At 45.1% G+C, this 16,541-nt stretch overlaps 1 protein-coding gene across 1 annotated transcript in view; it reads left to right on the plus strand.

Annotated features, from left to right (window-relative positions):
* LOC115141752 (FRAS1-related extracellular matrix protein 2-like) overlaps nt 1–16,541 on the plus strand; it is a 118,747-nt gene that overhangs the window by 97,708 nt on the left and 4,498 nt on the right. The window contains exons 19-25 of the mRNA XM_029680923.2: nt 8,265–8,457; nt 8,746–8,850; nt 9,089–9,216; nt 9,513–9,647; nt 10,131–10,257; nt 15,963–16,150; nt 16,332–16,478. Coding sequence (XP_029536783.1) covers nt 8,265–8,457; nt 8,746–8,850; nt 9,089–9,216; nt 9,513–9,647; nt 10,131–10,257; nt 15,963–16,150; nt 16,332–16,478 — 1,023 coding nt within the window. The remainder of the gene's footprint in view (nt 1–8,264; nt 8,458–8,745; nt 8,851–9,088; nt 9,217–9,512; nt 9,648–10,130; nt 10,258–15,962; nt 16,151–16,331; nt 16,479–16,541) is intronic.

A 16,541-nucleotide genomic window follows, 5' to 3' on the forward strand; every position in this document is an offset into this window, starting at 1 on the left:
GAGAGAGAGAGAGATGCCTGCAGAGAGAGAGAGAGAGATGCCTGCAGAGAGAGAGAGAGATGCCTGCAGAGAGAGAGAGAGAGAGAGAGAGATGCCTGCAGAGAGAGAGCGCGAGAGAGAGAGAGATGCCTGCAGAGAGAAGAGATGACAGCAGAGAGAAGAGATGCCTGCAGAGATAGAGAGCAAAGGGCATGGTAAATCAACAGTGCATGTTGAATTTACGAGAGGCCAACTGCTTATCCAATTTAAGGTTATTCATAATGTTTGGTTGAAAAGACACCAACTCCATGGAATATCACTAAATTCTATGTAAAGTGAAATTCATTTTGCAAGATAAATGAGACTGTAAATGGAAGAAGATGTGACTGAGTTATGATACATAGGAAGTATAAGATAATGATATTTTATGGAGGCAGTCATCATCATTCTCTTCTAAAGTAAACCTCCTCCACACTTTGACTTTCCTTCTGGCAGGTTCCAATCCAGCGTTGGCCCCTTTGTTTACCCTGAAACTGAAAGAAGTTCATATTCGGACAAGACAGAGCTTTGTGGGAGACGTTGGAGTTGATTACCACTTAGTAATCCTGAATGTCAGGGTCTGCCTTAGTACCATGTACCAACATTGGTTTTTGTCAATGTCCCTCCTATCTACAGGTTTGATGTGCTGTTTCTAGTCGCTGGCAGCCATGTGATAACAGACTGTTTTAAGTATCACTGTGTTGTTTTAAGTAAGATCCATAACTAACAAAGAGAATGAGACCCCGCCAGGTACTATAGACATGCCTCTATTCACCCAGAAACCCTATACCCCTACTGCAGCAACTACCTGTGTCACATCCATATGAGCTGTCTTACAGGTGAGTTGTACTGTAAGCTTCAATCAGTGTGGCCAGGCGGAACAAACATAAAGACTCAACAAAAGCTCTAGTCTAGAGGATCATTATTTGTGCCCCTGTGTTCTCTCTGACATGATTGGCCCTTAAGGGGCCGACCGACTGACTGGGAAGCTGGGGGGGCTGAGTAGAGAGGTTGCGGGCTACAGAGAGACTGAGTCACACCGAGTTTGGGGCCCCAGGCTGGCCTCTCACCGTGCTGGGACTGACTCTGTCTCTCTGTGTCTGTGTGTCATGGTGAGAGGCTTTGTCCTCAGCTTATCAGACCACAGGAATCCATTAGGTCTCAGCAGACAGTGTCAGGGTCATACAGCAAATCATCTGCCTCAGCTCTCTGGGTTCTACCAGTTCTCTTAACTTTAACTCTCTCTGGGTTCTACCAGTTCTCTTAACTTTAACTCTCCCTGGGTTCTACCAGTTCTCTTAACTTTAACTCTCTCTGGGTTCTACCAGTTCTCTTAACTTTAACTCTCTCTGGGTTCTACCAGTTCTCTTAACTTGAACACTCTCTGGGTTCTACCAGTTCTCTTAACTTTAACTCTCCCTGGGTTCTACCAGTTCTCTTAACTTGAACTCTCCCTGGGTTCTACCAGTTCTCTTAACTTGAACTCTCCCTGGGTTCTACCAGTTCTCTTAACTTTAACTCTTTCTCTCTCGCTCTCTCACTTTTCTCCTCTTCATTCTCTCTCTCTCACTTTTCTCCTCTTTATTCTCGCTCTCTCTCTCTCACTTTTCTCCTCTTCATTCTCTCTCTCTCACTTTTCTCCTCTTTATTCTCTCTCTCTCACTTTTCTCCTCTTTATTCTCTCTTTCTCACTTTTCTCCTCTTCATTCTCGCTCTGTCTCTCTCTCACTTTTCTCCTCTTTATTCTCTCTTTCTCACTTTTCTCCTCTTCATTCTCGCTCTGTCTCTCTCTCACTTTTCTCCTCTTTATTCTCTCTCTCTTCTCCTCTTTATTCTCTCTCTTTCTCGCTCTCTCTCTCTTGCTCTCTCTCTCTCACTTTTCTCCTCTTCATTCACTCTCTCGCTCTCTCTCTCTCTCTCACTTTTCTCCTCTTTATTCTCTCTCTCTCTCTCGCTCTCTCTCTCTCTCTCTCTCTCTCTCTCTCTCTCTCTCAGGGCATAGGCAGGTCCCATCATGAAGGGAGAGCTAGTGCAGACAGGTAACTCTCATGTCACCGGAGGGAGCAGATACCATTCAAATCTCTCTACAGTCTCTCTCTCTTTTTCTCTCTCTCTGGTTCTTTGTCTCGCTGTTGTTTAAGGGTTTCAAGTACATGGGATGGTTTTATTGTAATTGTTGACAAAGCAGTAATTTAATAACACAACCAAACATTCATCAGTTACAAATGGAATGGCTTGCTATTGTTGCCATATATCTGGATTCAACTCTGTTGAAAAGATACCATCTCTCTGAAATGTGGCCAGCGTAAATGTCAGAGTCAATGTAAACCCTCTTGAATCTATAAGAGCTCCAGTAGTACTAGTACAGCCAATACAGTACAGCACTGTGTATCTACACTGAATGTACAAAACATTAGAGACAGCTTCCTAATATTGAGTTGCACCCCCTTTTGCCCTCAGAACAGCCTCAATTTGTCAGGACATGGACTACAAGGTGTTGAAAGGGATGCTGGCCCACGTTTACTCCAATGCTTCCCATAGTTGGCTGGATATCCTTTGGGTGGTGGACCATTCTTAATACACACGGGAAACTGATGAGTGTGAACCCAGCAGTGTTGCAGTTCTTGACACAAACAATTGCACCTGTCACGTACTACCATACTCCATTCAGACACTTAAATCTTTTGTCTTGCCCATTCACCCTCTGAATGACACCCATACACAATCCAGCAGGTAGCCTAGTGGTTAGAGCTTTGGGCCAGTAACCAACAGGTTGCTAGATTGAATCCCCGAGTTGACAAGGTAAAAATCTGTTCTGCCCCTGAACAAGGCACTTAACCCACTGTTCCGAGGCCCTCATTGTGAATAAGAATGTGTTCTTCACTGAATTGCCTAGTTAAATTAAATTTAAAAAATGTCTCGAGGCTTAAAAATCCTTATTTAGCATGTCTCGTCCCCTTCATTTACACTGATTGAAGTGGATTTAACAACCTTGGCGTGATCCTGGACAACACCCTGTCGTTCTCAAATAACATCAAGGCGGTGGCCCGTTCCTGTAGGTTCATGCTCTACAACATCCGCAGAGTACGACCCTGCCTCACACAGGAAGCGGCGCAGGTCCTAATCCAGGCACTTGTCATCTCCCGTCTGGATTACTGCAACTCGCTGTTGGCTGGGCTCCCTGCCTGTGCCATTAAACCCCTACAACTCATCCAGAACGCCGCAGCCCGTCTGGTGTTCAACCTTCCCAAGTTCTCTCACGTCACCCCGCTCCTCCGCTCTCTCCACTGGCTTCCAGTTGAAGCTCGCATCCGCTACAAGACCATGGTGCTTGCCTACGGAGCTGTGAGGGGAACGGCACCTCAGTACCTCCAGGCTCTGATCAGGCCCTACACCCAAACAAGGGCACTGCGTTCATCCACCTCTGGCCTGCTCGCCTCCCTACCACTGAGGAAGTACAGTTCCCGCTCAGCCCAGTCAAAACTGTTCGCTGCTCTGGCCCCCCAATGGTGGAACAAACTCCCTCACGACGCCAGGACAGCGGAGTCAATCACCACCTTCCGGAGACACCTGAAACCCCACCTCTTTAAGGAATACCTAGGATAGGATAAAGTAATCCTTCTCACCCCCCCCCCTTAAAAGACCTAGATGCACTATTATAAAGTGGCTGTTCCACTGGATGTCATAAGGTGAAAGCACCAATTTGTAAGTCGCTCTGGATAAGAGCGTCTGCTAAATGACTTAAATGTAAATGTAAATGTAACAAGTGACATAAACAATGGATCATAGCTTTCACCTGGATTCACCTGGTCAGCCTATGTCATGGAAAGAGCAGGCGTTCTTAATGTTTTGTACACTCAGTGTATATTAAGTGGTATGATTCTGGTAGTAATACTCACTGAAGCCCTACATAAGCCACCGTAATACCCTCTGTATGTCACCTGCTATCTTTGTCTTTGTGCTCTTAATCACATGAATATAGATGAAGACCAAGCCATAACCATATATCAAGTTATGAGTAGATACTGATCTCATGAAGTATTTGTTAGTAATGAGTAGATACTGATCCCATGAGGTATTTGTTAGTAATGAGTAGATACTGATCCAATGAGGTATTTGTTAGTAATGAGTAGATACTGATCCCATGAGGTATTTGTTAGTAATGAGTATATACTGATCCCATGAGGTATTTGTTAGTAATGAGTAGATACTGATCCAATGAGGTATTTGTTAGTAATGAGTAGATACTGATCCAATGAGGTATTTGTTAAGTTATGAGTGGATACTGATCTCATGAAGTATTTGTTAGTAATGAGTGGATACTGATCCAATTAGGTATTTGTTAAGTTATGAGTGGATACTGTTCCCATGAGGCATTTGTTAAGTTATGAGTGGATACTGATCCAATTAGGTATTTGTTAAGTTATGAGTGGGTCTGAATACTGTTCCCATGAGGTATATGCAAGCTCCATACAGATAGGCAGCTTGTAAATGTTTATTATAGGCCTATATATAAACCAGTACTAGGGACCTTCTGTAAGCTCCCTGCTTGTTGGATGTTTAAGTGTGTGGATGTTTAAACGCACCTTGCAGAGTTTGATGTAATGTATGTACTATCTCCCCCCCCCCCCTCTCTATTTAGTTATCTTTTTATTTCACTAGCTCTCTCCCCCCTCCTCTATTTAGTTCTCTTTTATTTCACTAGCTCTCTCCCCTCCTCTATTTAGTTCTCTTTTATTTCACTAGCTCTCTCTCCCCCTCTATTTAGTTCTCTTTTATTTCACTAGCTCTCTCCCCCTCCTCTATTTAGTTATCTTTTTATTTCACTAGCTCTCTCCCCCTCCTCTATTTAGTTCTCTTTTATTTCACTAGCTCTCTCCCCCTCCTCTATTTAGTTCTCTTTTATTTCACTAGCTCTCTCTCCCCCTCCTCTATTTAGTTCTCTTTTATTTCACTAGCTCTCTCCCCCTCCTCTATTTAGTTCTCTTTTATTTCACTAGCTCTCTCTCCCCCTCTATTTAGTTATCTTTTTATTTCACTAGCTCTCTCTCCCCCTCCTCTATTTAGTTCTCTTTTATTTCACTAGCTCTCTCCCCCTCCTCTATTTAGTTCTCTTTTATTTCACTAGCTCTCTCCCCCCTCTATTTAGTTATCTTTTATTTCACTAGCTCTCTCCCCCTCCTCTATTTAGTTCTCTTTTATTTCACTAGCTCTCTCCCCCTCTATTTAGTTATCTTTTTATTTCACTAGCTCTCTCCCCCTCCTCTATTTAGTTATCTTTTATTTCACTAGCTCTCTCCCCCTCCTCTATTTAGTTCTCTTTTATTTCACTAGCTCTCTCCCCCTCTATTTAGTTATCTTTTTATTTCACTAGCTCTCTCTCCCCCCTCTATTTAGTTCTCTTTTTATTTCACTAGCTCTCTCTCCCCCCCTCTATTTAGTTCTCTTTTATTTCACTAGCTCTCTCTCCCCCCTCTCTATTTCTGTAACGGTTTTCTTCCGGCTGAAGGAGAGAGCGTGGTTAGTGTTCAAAATACAGCGTGGTTAGTGTTCAACATGTTTAATATAGACGATAAACAAGAACACTACAAAATACAAAACAAATGTGAAAACCGAACCAGTCCTATCTGGTGCAATGACACAAAGACAGATGACAACCACCCACAAAGTACCCACAGAATATGGCTGCCTAAATATGGTCCCAATCAGAGACAACGATAGACAGTTGAGAACCAATCTAGGCAACCATAGACCTATAAACTACCTAGAAAGGAAACATCCCCATAAACATACAAAAAAAAAACTGCCAAAACACATAAATCCCCCATGTCACACCCTGACCTAACCAAAATAATAAAGAAGAAAACAGAAAACAAAGATAACTAAGGCCAGGGCGTGACAGTACCCCCCCCCCCCCCCCCCCCCCCCAAAGGTGCGGACTCCTGGCCGCACACCTAAATCCATAGGGGAGGGTCTGGGTGGGCGTCTGTCCACGGTGGTGGCTCTGGCGCGGGACGTGGACCCCACTCCACCATAGTCTTTTTCCGCTTTAGTCTCTTCCTAGGAACGGCGACCCTCGCCGCCGACCTAGGATTGGCAACCCTACTAAAGGGCCCCACTCCTCCACTAAACAAACTCCGCCGGACTGAGGGGCAGCAAAGGACTGAGGGGCAGCCCAGGACTGAGGGGCAGCTCAGGCTGGATGACTGCTCTGGCAGCTCCTGGCTGACTGACTGCTCTGGCGGATCCTGGCTGACTGGCGGCTCTGGCGGATCCTGGCTGACTGGCGGATCCTGGCTGACTGGCGGATCCTGGCGGCTCCTGGCTGAATGGCGGCTCTGGCGGATCCTGGCTGACTGGCGGCTCTGGCGGATCCTGGCTGACTGGTGGCTCTTGGCTTACTGGCGGATCCTGGCTGACTGGCGGCTCTGGCGGATCCTGGCTGACTGGCGGGTCCTTGCAGACTGGCGGCTCCTTGCAGACTGGCGGCTCCTTGCAGACTGGCGGCTCTGGCGGCTCAGGACAGACGGGAGACTCTGGCGGCTCTGGACAGGCGGGAGACTCTGGCGGCTCTGGACAGGCGGGAGACTAGCGGCTCTGGACAGGCGGGAGACTCTAGCGGCTCTGGACAGGCGGGAGACTCTAGCGGCTCTGGACAGGCGGGAGACTCTAGCGGCTCTGGACAGGCGGGAGACTCTAGCAGCTCTGGACAGGCGGGAGACTCTAGCGGCTCTGGACAGGCGGGAGACTCTAGCGGCTCTGGACAGGCGGGAGACTCTAGCGGCTCTGGACAGGCGGGAGACTCTAGCGGATCTGGACAGGCGAGGCGCACTGTAGGCCTGGTGCGTGGTGCCGGCACTGGTGGTACTGGGCCGATGACACGCACCTCAGGGCGAGTGCGGGGAGGAGGAACAGGGAGTACTGGGCTCTGGACACGCACAGGAAGCCTGGTGCCGGGGGCTGCCATGGGAGGGCTGGTGCGTGCAGGCGCACTGGAGCTCTTGAGCACTGAGCCTCCCAACCTTACCGGGCTCGATGCCCACTCTAGCGGGAATGTACCGCACCGGGCTATGCACCCGCACTGGAGACTCCGTGCGCTCCCCAGCATAACACGGTGCCTGCCTGGTCTCTCTCGCTCTCCGGTAAGCACAGGAAGTTGGCGCAGGTCTCCTACCTGGCTTTGCCATACTCCCTGTGTGCCCTCCCCCCAAAAAAATTGTGGCTGCCTCTCGGGCTTCCTACCGTGCTCGTTTCGCCAACTCCATTCTCCTGTAACCCTCCTCGCACTGCTCCGGCGAATCCCAAGCGGGCTCCGGCACTGTCCCTGGGTCGACCGCCCACCTGTCTCTCTTCCCAAGTTGTATAGTCCAGATTCTGCTCCCATGTCCAGAAATCCTGACATCGCTGCCTCTCTTGCTCCTGCCCGTTACCACGCTGCTTGGTCCTGTTGTGGTGGGTGGTTCTGTAACGTCTTTCTTCCGCTGAAGGAGAGGACCAAAATGCTGCGTGGTTAGTGTTCAACATGTTTAGTATAGACGATAAACAAGAACAGTCCTATCTGGTGCAATGACACAAAGACAGAAGACAACCACCCACAAAGTACCCACAGAATATGGCTGCCTAAATATGGTTCTCAATCAGAGACAACGATAGACAGCTGCCTCTAATTGAGAACCAATCTAGGCAACCATAGACTTACAAACTACCTAGAAAGGAAACAGCCCCATAAACATACAAAAAACCCTAGACCAGACAAAACACATAAATCCCCCATGTCACACCCTGACCTAACCAAAATAATAAAGAAAACAAAGATAACTAAGGCCAGGGCGTGACAATTTCTCTCTCTTTAGTTCCCTTTTTATTTCACTATCTTTCTCTCTTCCCCCCTCTCTATTTCTCTCTATATTTCTCTTTTTATTTCACTATATTTCTCTCTTCCCCCCTTTCTTTAGTTCTCTTTTTATTTTACTATCTTTCTCTCTCCCCCTCTCTATTTCTCTCTATATGTCTCTTTTTATTTTACTATCTTTCTCTCTTCCCCCCTCTCTATTTCTCTCTATATGTCTCTTTTTATTTTACTATCTTTCTCTCTCCCCCTCTCTATTTCTCTCTCTTTAGTTCTCCCTCTTTCTCCTGTCTCTCTGTTGGAGTTGAACCTACTATTGCTGTACAGTTGTTGTAGAGTGTATTGATGTTAAAATGCATGTTAAAAAGGGCTTGATTTGATGCATGTCTCTCTCTAGGTGTTGAACCTGGTCCAGTCCTATGTGACCCTCCGGGTGCCCCTCCATGTCTCCTATGTGTTCCACTCCCCGGTTGGGGCAGGGGGCTGGCAGCATTTTGACCTGCAATCTGAGCTACGACTCACCTTCGTATACGACACTGCCATCTTGTGGCGGGACGGCATCGGCAGCCCTCCTGAGGCTGAGCTACAAGGCAAGTCTCACATCAAATTAAATATATTCAGAAGTCATTTCAGTCTTTACAGAATGAGGCAAAAACAAACAAATACAACACTGTCTGGTGTACTTTGACCACAGATGATATGGTTATGTTATTGCTTCTACAGCAATTAATGAGGAAGTGTTAGCTTGGTGTGACAGTGAGAACGATGGGTTGTATTCTGCAGGTGCCCTTCACCGCACCTTCCTCAGTGGGTGGGCTATAATAGTAGGGATGTGTTAGTTCAGTGTGACAGGGAGACTGACTGGCTATATTCTGTAGGAGCCCTGTACCCCACCAGTATGCGTATCAACGAACAGGGTCGTCTGGTGGTCAACTTCAGAACAGAGGCTCGATTCAGAGGACTATTTGTCATATCACACTCTGGTATGTTCACATTATCTACTCTTTTCATACAGTACATCCACGGTCTTAAACAAGTATGTATCAAGTGTCTCAGAGTATGAGTGCTGATCTAGGATCACGTCCCCCCGTCCATGTAATCTTATTCATTTTGATGTAAAAGACAAAACTGATCCTAAGTCAGCACTCCTACTCTGACACGCTTGATACTGTACATATTCCTCTTTAGTTCTGTATTAGCCTTACCTGTGTCTGTATCCAGCTTCCTCTCTGTCGTCCATGGTGATGTGTGCGGACCACCCTGGGGTGACCTTTAACCTCAGCCTGGTGAGGAGCGAGCCCACCTACAACCAGCCCATGCAGCAGTGGACCTTTACATCAGACTTCGCTGTGAGGACAGCATCTTTTCTTCCATCTTTAATACTGGGTTTACAATATATTTCATATCATCTTTATTTATTTATCTGCTAACTCTTTGTCATAAGTGTAGCAAATGAAATCGAAAATCAAATCAAATAAATTTTTATTTGTCATATTGGGCCGAATACAACAACAACAACCTTACCGTGAAATGCTTACTTACAAGCCCTTATGCCATTTACAGGATTTCCTTCTTGAGTCGTAGTGTGTTATCAGCACTGGTGTATCTGGTGTAAATAAGTGTCTTATTCCCCTCTGTCTCCCAGGTGCGTGACTACTCAGGTACCTACACGGTGAAGCTGCTGCCCTGTACCTCTCCTCCCAGTCTGGAGTACTCCCTGCCTCCTGTCTGTAACCCCAGAGAACCTGTCACCTTTGACCTGGACATACGCTTCCAGCAGGTCAGATCACCCTAGGATAATTACACACTTAGAAAAAAAGGTGGTATTTAGTACCCTAAAGGGTCCTTCGGCTGTCCCCATAGGAGAACCCTTTGAATAACCATTTTTGGTTGCAGGTAGAACCCTTTTGGATTCCATGTAGAACCTTCTGTAGAAAGGGTTCTACATGGAATCCAGAAGGGCTCTACCTGGAACCAAAAAGGCTTCCACCTGGAATCAAAAAGGGTTTTCCTACGAGGACAGCCAAAGTACCCTTTTGGAACCCTTTTTCTAAGAGTGAGCATCAATATCATATCATTAAAGTGTCTGTGAGATGACAATCTTTGAGTGCACACAGAGATGTACTCTAGTGGGAAACAGCTTGAGGGGTGTTTGTCTGACGGTAACACTGTGATCGGTCTGTGTTCTCTGATGGTAACTGAATGGTATGTGTTGTCCTATACTAAGATGGTAAAACCTTGTACTGTGTGTGTCCTATCCCAGGTGAGTGACCCGGTTGCGGCTGAGTTCAGTCTGAACACACACATGTTGCTGCTGTCTAAAAGAACTTTGTGGCTGTCTGACGGATCCATGGGCTTCGGACAGGAGAGCGACACAGCCTTCTCACAGGGTACTGTAACGCTACAAACAAACACAGCCTTCTCACAGGGTACTGTAACGCTAAAAACAAACACAGCCTTCTCACAGGGTACTGTAACGCTACAAACAAACACAGCCTTCTCACAGGGTACTGTAACGCTACAAACAAACACAGCCTTCTCACAGGGTACTGTAACGCTACAAACAAACACAGCCTTCTCACAGGGTACTGTAACGCTACAAACAAACACAGCCTTCTCACAGGGTACTGTAACGCTACAAACAAACACAGCCTTCTCATAGGGTACTGTAATGCTAAAAACCAACACAGCCTTCTCACAGGGTACTGTAACGCTACAAACAAACACAGCCTTCTCACAGGGTACTGTAACGCTACAAACAAACACAGCCTTCTCACAGGGTACTGTAACGCTACAAACAAACACAGCCTTCTCATAGGGTACTGTAACGCTACAAACAAACACAGCCTTCTCACAGGGTACTGTAACGTTACAAACAAACACAGCCTTCTCATAGGGTACTGTAACGCTACAAACAAACACAGCCTTCTCACAGGGTACTGTAACGCTACAAACAAACACCGCCTTCTCACAGGGTACTATAACGCTACAAACAAACACAGCCTTCTCACAGGGTACTGTAACGCTACAAACAAACACAGCCTTCTCACAGGGTACTGTAACGCTACAAACAAACACAGCCTTCTCATAGGGTACTGTAACACTACAAACAAACACAGCCTTCTCACAGGGTACTGTAACGCTACAAACAAACACAGCCTTCTCACAGGGTACTGTAACGCTAAAAACAAACACAGCCTTCTCACAGGGTACTGTAACGTTACAAACCAACACAGCCTTCTCATAGGGTACTGTAACGTTACAAACAAACACAGCCTTCTCACAGGGTACTGTAACGCTACAAACAAACACAGCCTTCTCACAGGGTACTGTAACGCTACAAACAAACACAGCCTTCTCACAGGGTACTGTAACGCTACAAACAAACACAGCCTTCTCACAGGGTACTGTAACGCTACAAACAAACACAGCCTCTCACAGGGTACTATAACGCTACAAACAAACACAGCCTTTCACATGGGCATTTATCAATCAATCCCTCACCTTATTGTGGCGGTCAGTGCCGTTTAAGATAAGGAAGGATCGGTCAGTGCTGTTTAAAACTTCTTACGGCTGAAATCCCGTTAACGGGATCGTTTTGACAGCAGCCAGTGAAAGTGCAGGGCGCCAAAATCAAACAACAGAAATCTCATAATTAAAATTCCTCAAACATACATGTATTATACACAATTTTAAAGATAAACTTGTTGTTAATCCCACCACAGTGTCCGATTTCAAAAAGGCCTTACAGCGAAAGCACACCATATGATTATGTTAGGTCAGCACCTAGTTACAGAAAACACAGCCATTTTTCCTGCCAAAGAGAGGAGTCACAAAAGGCAGAAATAGAGATTAAATTAATCACTCATTTTTGATGATCTTCATCAGATGACACTCATAGGACTTCATGTTACACAATACATGTATGTTTTGTCCGATAAAGTTCATATTTATATCCAAAAATCTCAGTTTACATTGGCACGTTATATTCAGTAAATTTTTGCTTCCAAAACATCCGGTGATTTTGCAGAGAGCCACATCAATTTACAGACATACTCATCACGAATGTTGATGAAAATACAAGTGTTATACATGGAATTAAAGATATACTTCTCCTTAATGCAACCGCTGTGTCAGATTTCAAAAAAGCTTTATGGAAAAAGCACACCATGCAATAATCTGAGTACAGCGCTCAGAGACAAAAACAAGCCATACAGATACCCGCCATGTTGTGGAGTCAACAGAAGTCAGAAATAGCATTATAAATATTCACTTACCTTTAATGATCTTCATCGGAATGCACTCCCAGGAATCCTAGTTCCACAATAAATGTTTTTTTTCCGATAAAGTCCATAATTTATGTCCAAATACCTCCTTTTTGTTCGCGTTTAGTTCACAAATCCAAATTCACAAGGGGCAGGCACTTAGTTTAGACGACAGTTCCATTACAGTTTGTAGAAACATGTCAAACGATGTATAGAATCAATCTTTAGGATGTTTTTATCATAAATCTTCAATAATATTCCAACCGGACAATTCCTTTGTCTTTAGAAAGGAAAAGGAACACAGCTAACTCTCACGGGCGCACGTGATCAGCTCATGGCACTCTGCCATCATGGCACTCTGCCAGACCCCTGACTCAAACAGCTCTTATTCGCTCCCTCTTCACAGTAGAAGCCTGAAACAAGGTTCTATAGACTGTTGACATCTAGTGGAAGCCTTAGGAAGTGCAATTGGACCAAATGTTATACTGTATATTGGATAGGCAAAGACTTAAAAACCTAGAAACCTCAGATTTCCCACTTCCTGGTTGGATTTTTTCTCAGGTTTTTGCCTGCCATATGAGTTCTGTTATACTCAGACATCATTCAAACAGTTTTAGAAACTTCAGAGTGTTTTCTATCAAAATCTACTAATAATATGCCTATCTTAGCTTCTAAGCCTGAGTAGCAGGCAGTTTACTCTGGGCACCTTATTCATCCAAGCTACTCGATACTGCCCCCCAGACATAAGAAGTTAAGTTGAGGAAGGATTGGTCAGTGCTGTTTAAGATGAGGGAGGATTGGTCAGTGCTGTTTAAGATGAGGGAGGGTCGGTCAACATGAGGTTGCTACAACCTAGCCTATGAAATAAAGTTTACAACGTAGGTGCACAGGTCAAGATAACATTTTGTGTAAACAAGGTGAGAGACAGTGACACATTCAATACCGCCTTGCAGACTCTTGCCTGCATCTAGCTGATCTAGTGTGTAATCATTCGTCCAACAGTTGCAAACGAGAGTTTCTTTTGGACAAATTCAGGTATGTTTATCCACGTTTCGTTCCGTTTGCTTCCATTTAAGAAACATTTTCAACCAAATCTACCTAATTAATACACACCTGATCACACACAAACACAGTTCACTTTCATAGCACCCACATACAAACAACATAATCACTTTGCTCGTTGTATATATAATTCCTTCTCGCATCTATCTACAGTGCCTTCGGAAGGTATTCAGACCCCTTGACTGTTTCCACATTTTGTTACGTTACAGCCTTATTCTAAAATTGATCACATTTTTTTTTAAATATATTAATAACAGAAATACCTTATTTACATAAGTATTCAGACCCTTTGCTATGAGACTCGAAATTGAGCTCAGGTGCATCCTGTTTCCATTGATCATCCTTGAGATGTTTCTACAACTTGATTGGAGTCCACCTGTGGTAAATTCAATTGATTGGACATGATTTGGAAAGGCACACACCTGTCTATATAAGGTCCCACAGTTGACAGTGCATGTCAGAGCAAAAACCAAGCCATGAGGTTGAAGCAATTGTCCGTATAGCTCCAAGACAGGATTGTGTTGAGGCACAGATTTGGGGAAGGGTAGCAAAAACTGCAGCATTGATGGTCCCCAAGAACACAGTGGCCTCCATCATTCTTAAATGGAAGAAGTTTGGAACCACCAATACTCTTCCTAGAGCTGGCCGCCCGGCCAAACTGAGCAATTGGGAGAGAAGGGCCTTGGTCAGGGAGGTGACCAAGAACCTGATGATCAGTCTGACAGAGCTCTAGAGTTCCTCTGTGGAAATGGGAGAACCTTACAGAAGGACAACCATCTCTGCAGCACTCCACCAATCAGGCCTTTATGGTAGAGTGCCACTCCTCAGTAAAAGGCACATGACAGCCCACTTGGAGTTTGCCAAAAGGCAACTAAAGACTCTCAGACCATGAGAAACAAGATTCTCTGGTCTGATGAAACCAAGAATGAACTTCTAGAGGAAACCTGGCACCATCCCTACGGGGAAGCATGGTGGTGGCAGCATCATGCTGTGGGGATGTTTTTCAGCAGCAGAGACTGGGAGACTAGTCAGAATCAAGGCAAAGATGACCGAAGCAAAGTACAGAGAGAACCTTGATGAAAACCTGCCCCAGAGCGCTCAAGACCTGGGGCTAAGGTTCACCTTCCATAAGGACAATAACCCTAAGGTCAGAGCCAAGACAACACAGGAGTGACTTTGGGACAAGTCTCTCAATGTCCTTGAGTAGCCCAGGAGCCCTGGACTTGAACCCGATGAAACATATCTGAAGAGACCTGAAAATAGCTGTGCAGCAACGCTCCCCATCCAACCTGACAGAGCTCAGAGATCTGCAAAGAAGAATGGGAGAAACTCCCCAAATACAGGTGTGCCAAGTTTGTAGTGTCATACCCAAGAAGACTCGAGACTGAAATCGCTGCCAAAGGTGCTTAAGAAAGTAGTGAGTAAAGGGTCTGAATACTTATGTAAATGTGATATTTTACATTTCTAAAATCCTGTTTTTGCTTTTTCATTATGAGAAAAAAAGCCCAATTTAATACATTTTCGAATAACGCTGTATCCCAACAAAATGTGTAAAACCTCAAGGGGTCTGAATACTTTCCAAAGGCACTGTACTTGCTCTCCTCCTCTCACATTTTCTCCTTGGCTTGTGGACTTCAGTGCACAACATATCAGCTGTCTGTGACCAGGTGAAAAAACCTTTCCAAGCCAAACCTTCATATCATGACTGCTAACCGTTACACACAGCCTACATCGTCACCATGTTAACTAACATCATAGTCAACATACCTACTAGAACTAACTTGATACTAAACCGCTACAATCATCCTGTACAGTGTACAGGCAGCAAGCAGTTTACCAGTTACACCAGCTGGCAATAAATGAATACAACCAAAAGCGTACCTTGACTTAGAGGAGTTACAGTGTTGGATAGCCATAGCCATCTAGCTAACATAGCATCCCTCTCTGTTTGAGTCGGTTAAACTAGCTAGCTGCATTTGCTAGCTAAGTAAGTGGACATGAAAACGGAGGGAAAACGGAGGGGAAAAATACAACAAAATATAGCTATCTCTCTCGTTCCTCCTTCATTTTTTTCAGAAATGTATTTGTTCAAAACTGTTCAACTGTTGTCTTTCTCTCTCTTTGAGTCAACTACTCACCACATGTTATGCACTGCAGTGCCAGCTAGCTGTAGCTTATTCTTTCAGTACTAGATTAATTATCTGATACTTTGATTGGGTGGACAACATGTCAGTTCATGATACAATAGTTCTCATAGGTTGGATGACATCTTCTGAAGTTGTCATAATTACTGTGTACTGTGTGAGCCTCCTAGGTTTTGTATTGAATTCAATGTACCCAGAGGAGGATGGAAACTTGCTGTTCCCTGGCTACAGAATGGTACTACACAAGAGGGTGCTTTTGAGACTATTGTAGACCTTCATTGCAAAACAGTGTTTTAATCAATCATTTGGTGGCATGTGAATATATTTAGTATAGTTTTATCTAAAAATAATAACTTTTTTAATGTTTCACTATTTTTTATTAAATTCACTGAAGAAGATGGTCCTCCCCTTCCTCCTCTGAGGAGCCTCCACTGAAGCCTTACAACCAGCTTCTCACAGCCTTCTCACTTCTCACACACGCCACCTTTTCATGGGTCCTGATCAGAAGTAGTACACTACATAGGGAATAGGTTGCTATTTGGGATGGAGGTAGCCCCATTGACTATCTGATTGATTGATTGATTGAGTTATTACTGTATTAACCCAAACCTGATCTCCTCCCAGGTGACATGATATATGGCAGAGTGATGGTGGACCCAGTCCAGAACCTGGGGGATTCCTTTATCTGTAACATAGAGAAGGTGTTCCTGTGCACCGGCGCGGATGGATACGTGCCCAAATACAACCCCAACAACAATGAGTACGGCTGTCTGGCTGATGCTCCATCGCTGCTTTACAGATTCAAAATCATTGTAAGTACAGTACTGTGCAGGGCCCATCGTGCTCTGGTCAAAAGTAGTGCAATATCTGGGGAATAGCGTGTAATGTGGGATGTAGACAAGGATCTAGTACAGGGTAAATGCACATACATATCCTAAACACCTTTACCAATGTTGGTACAGTGTTTACTAGTGTTTCCCTCTCCTCCTCCAGGATAAGGCCCAGCCAGAGACACAGGCCAGGTCGTTTGGTAACGTGGGGTTCAGGGCTCTGCTGGCTGTAGACGACCCTCGGGCCCTGGCCCTGGTCAGACAGCCTGGAAGTGACGGCTTCAGCATGGACTCTACAGCACTATTCCAGGTACGTCTCCCTGACCCCTATGCTACATAACACAGAATAGTGGAGAAGGAACATCCTGGTCTT

The sequence above is a fragment of the Oncorhynchus nerka genome, linkage group LG14, assembly GCF_034236695.1.
Source record: "Oncorhynchus nerka isolate Pitt River linkage group LG14, Oner_Uvic_2.0, whole genome shotgun sequence".
NCBI classification, from domain to species: domain Eukaryota; kingdom Metazoa; phylum Chordata; class Actinopteri; order Salmoniformes; family Salmonidae; genus Oncorhynchus; species Oncorhynchus nerka.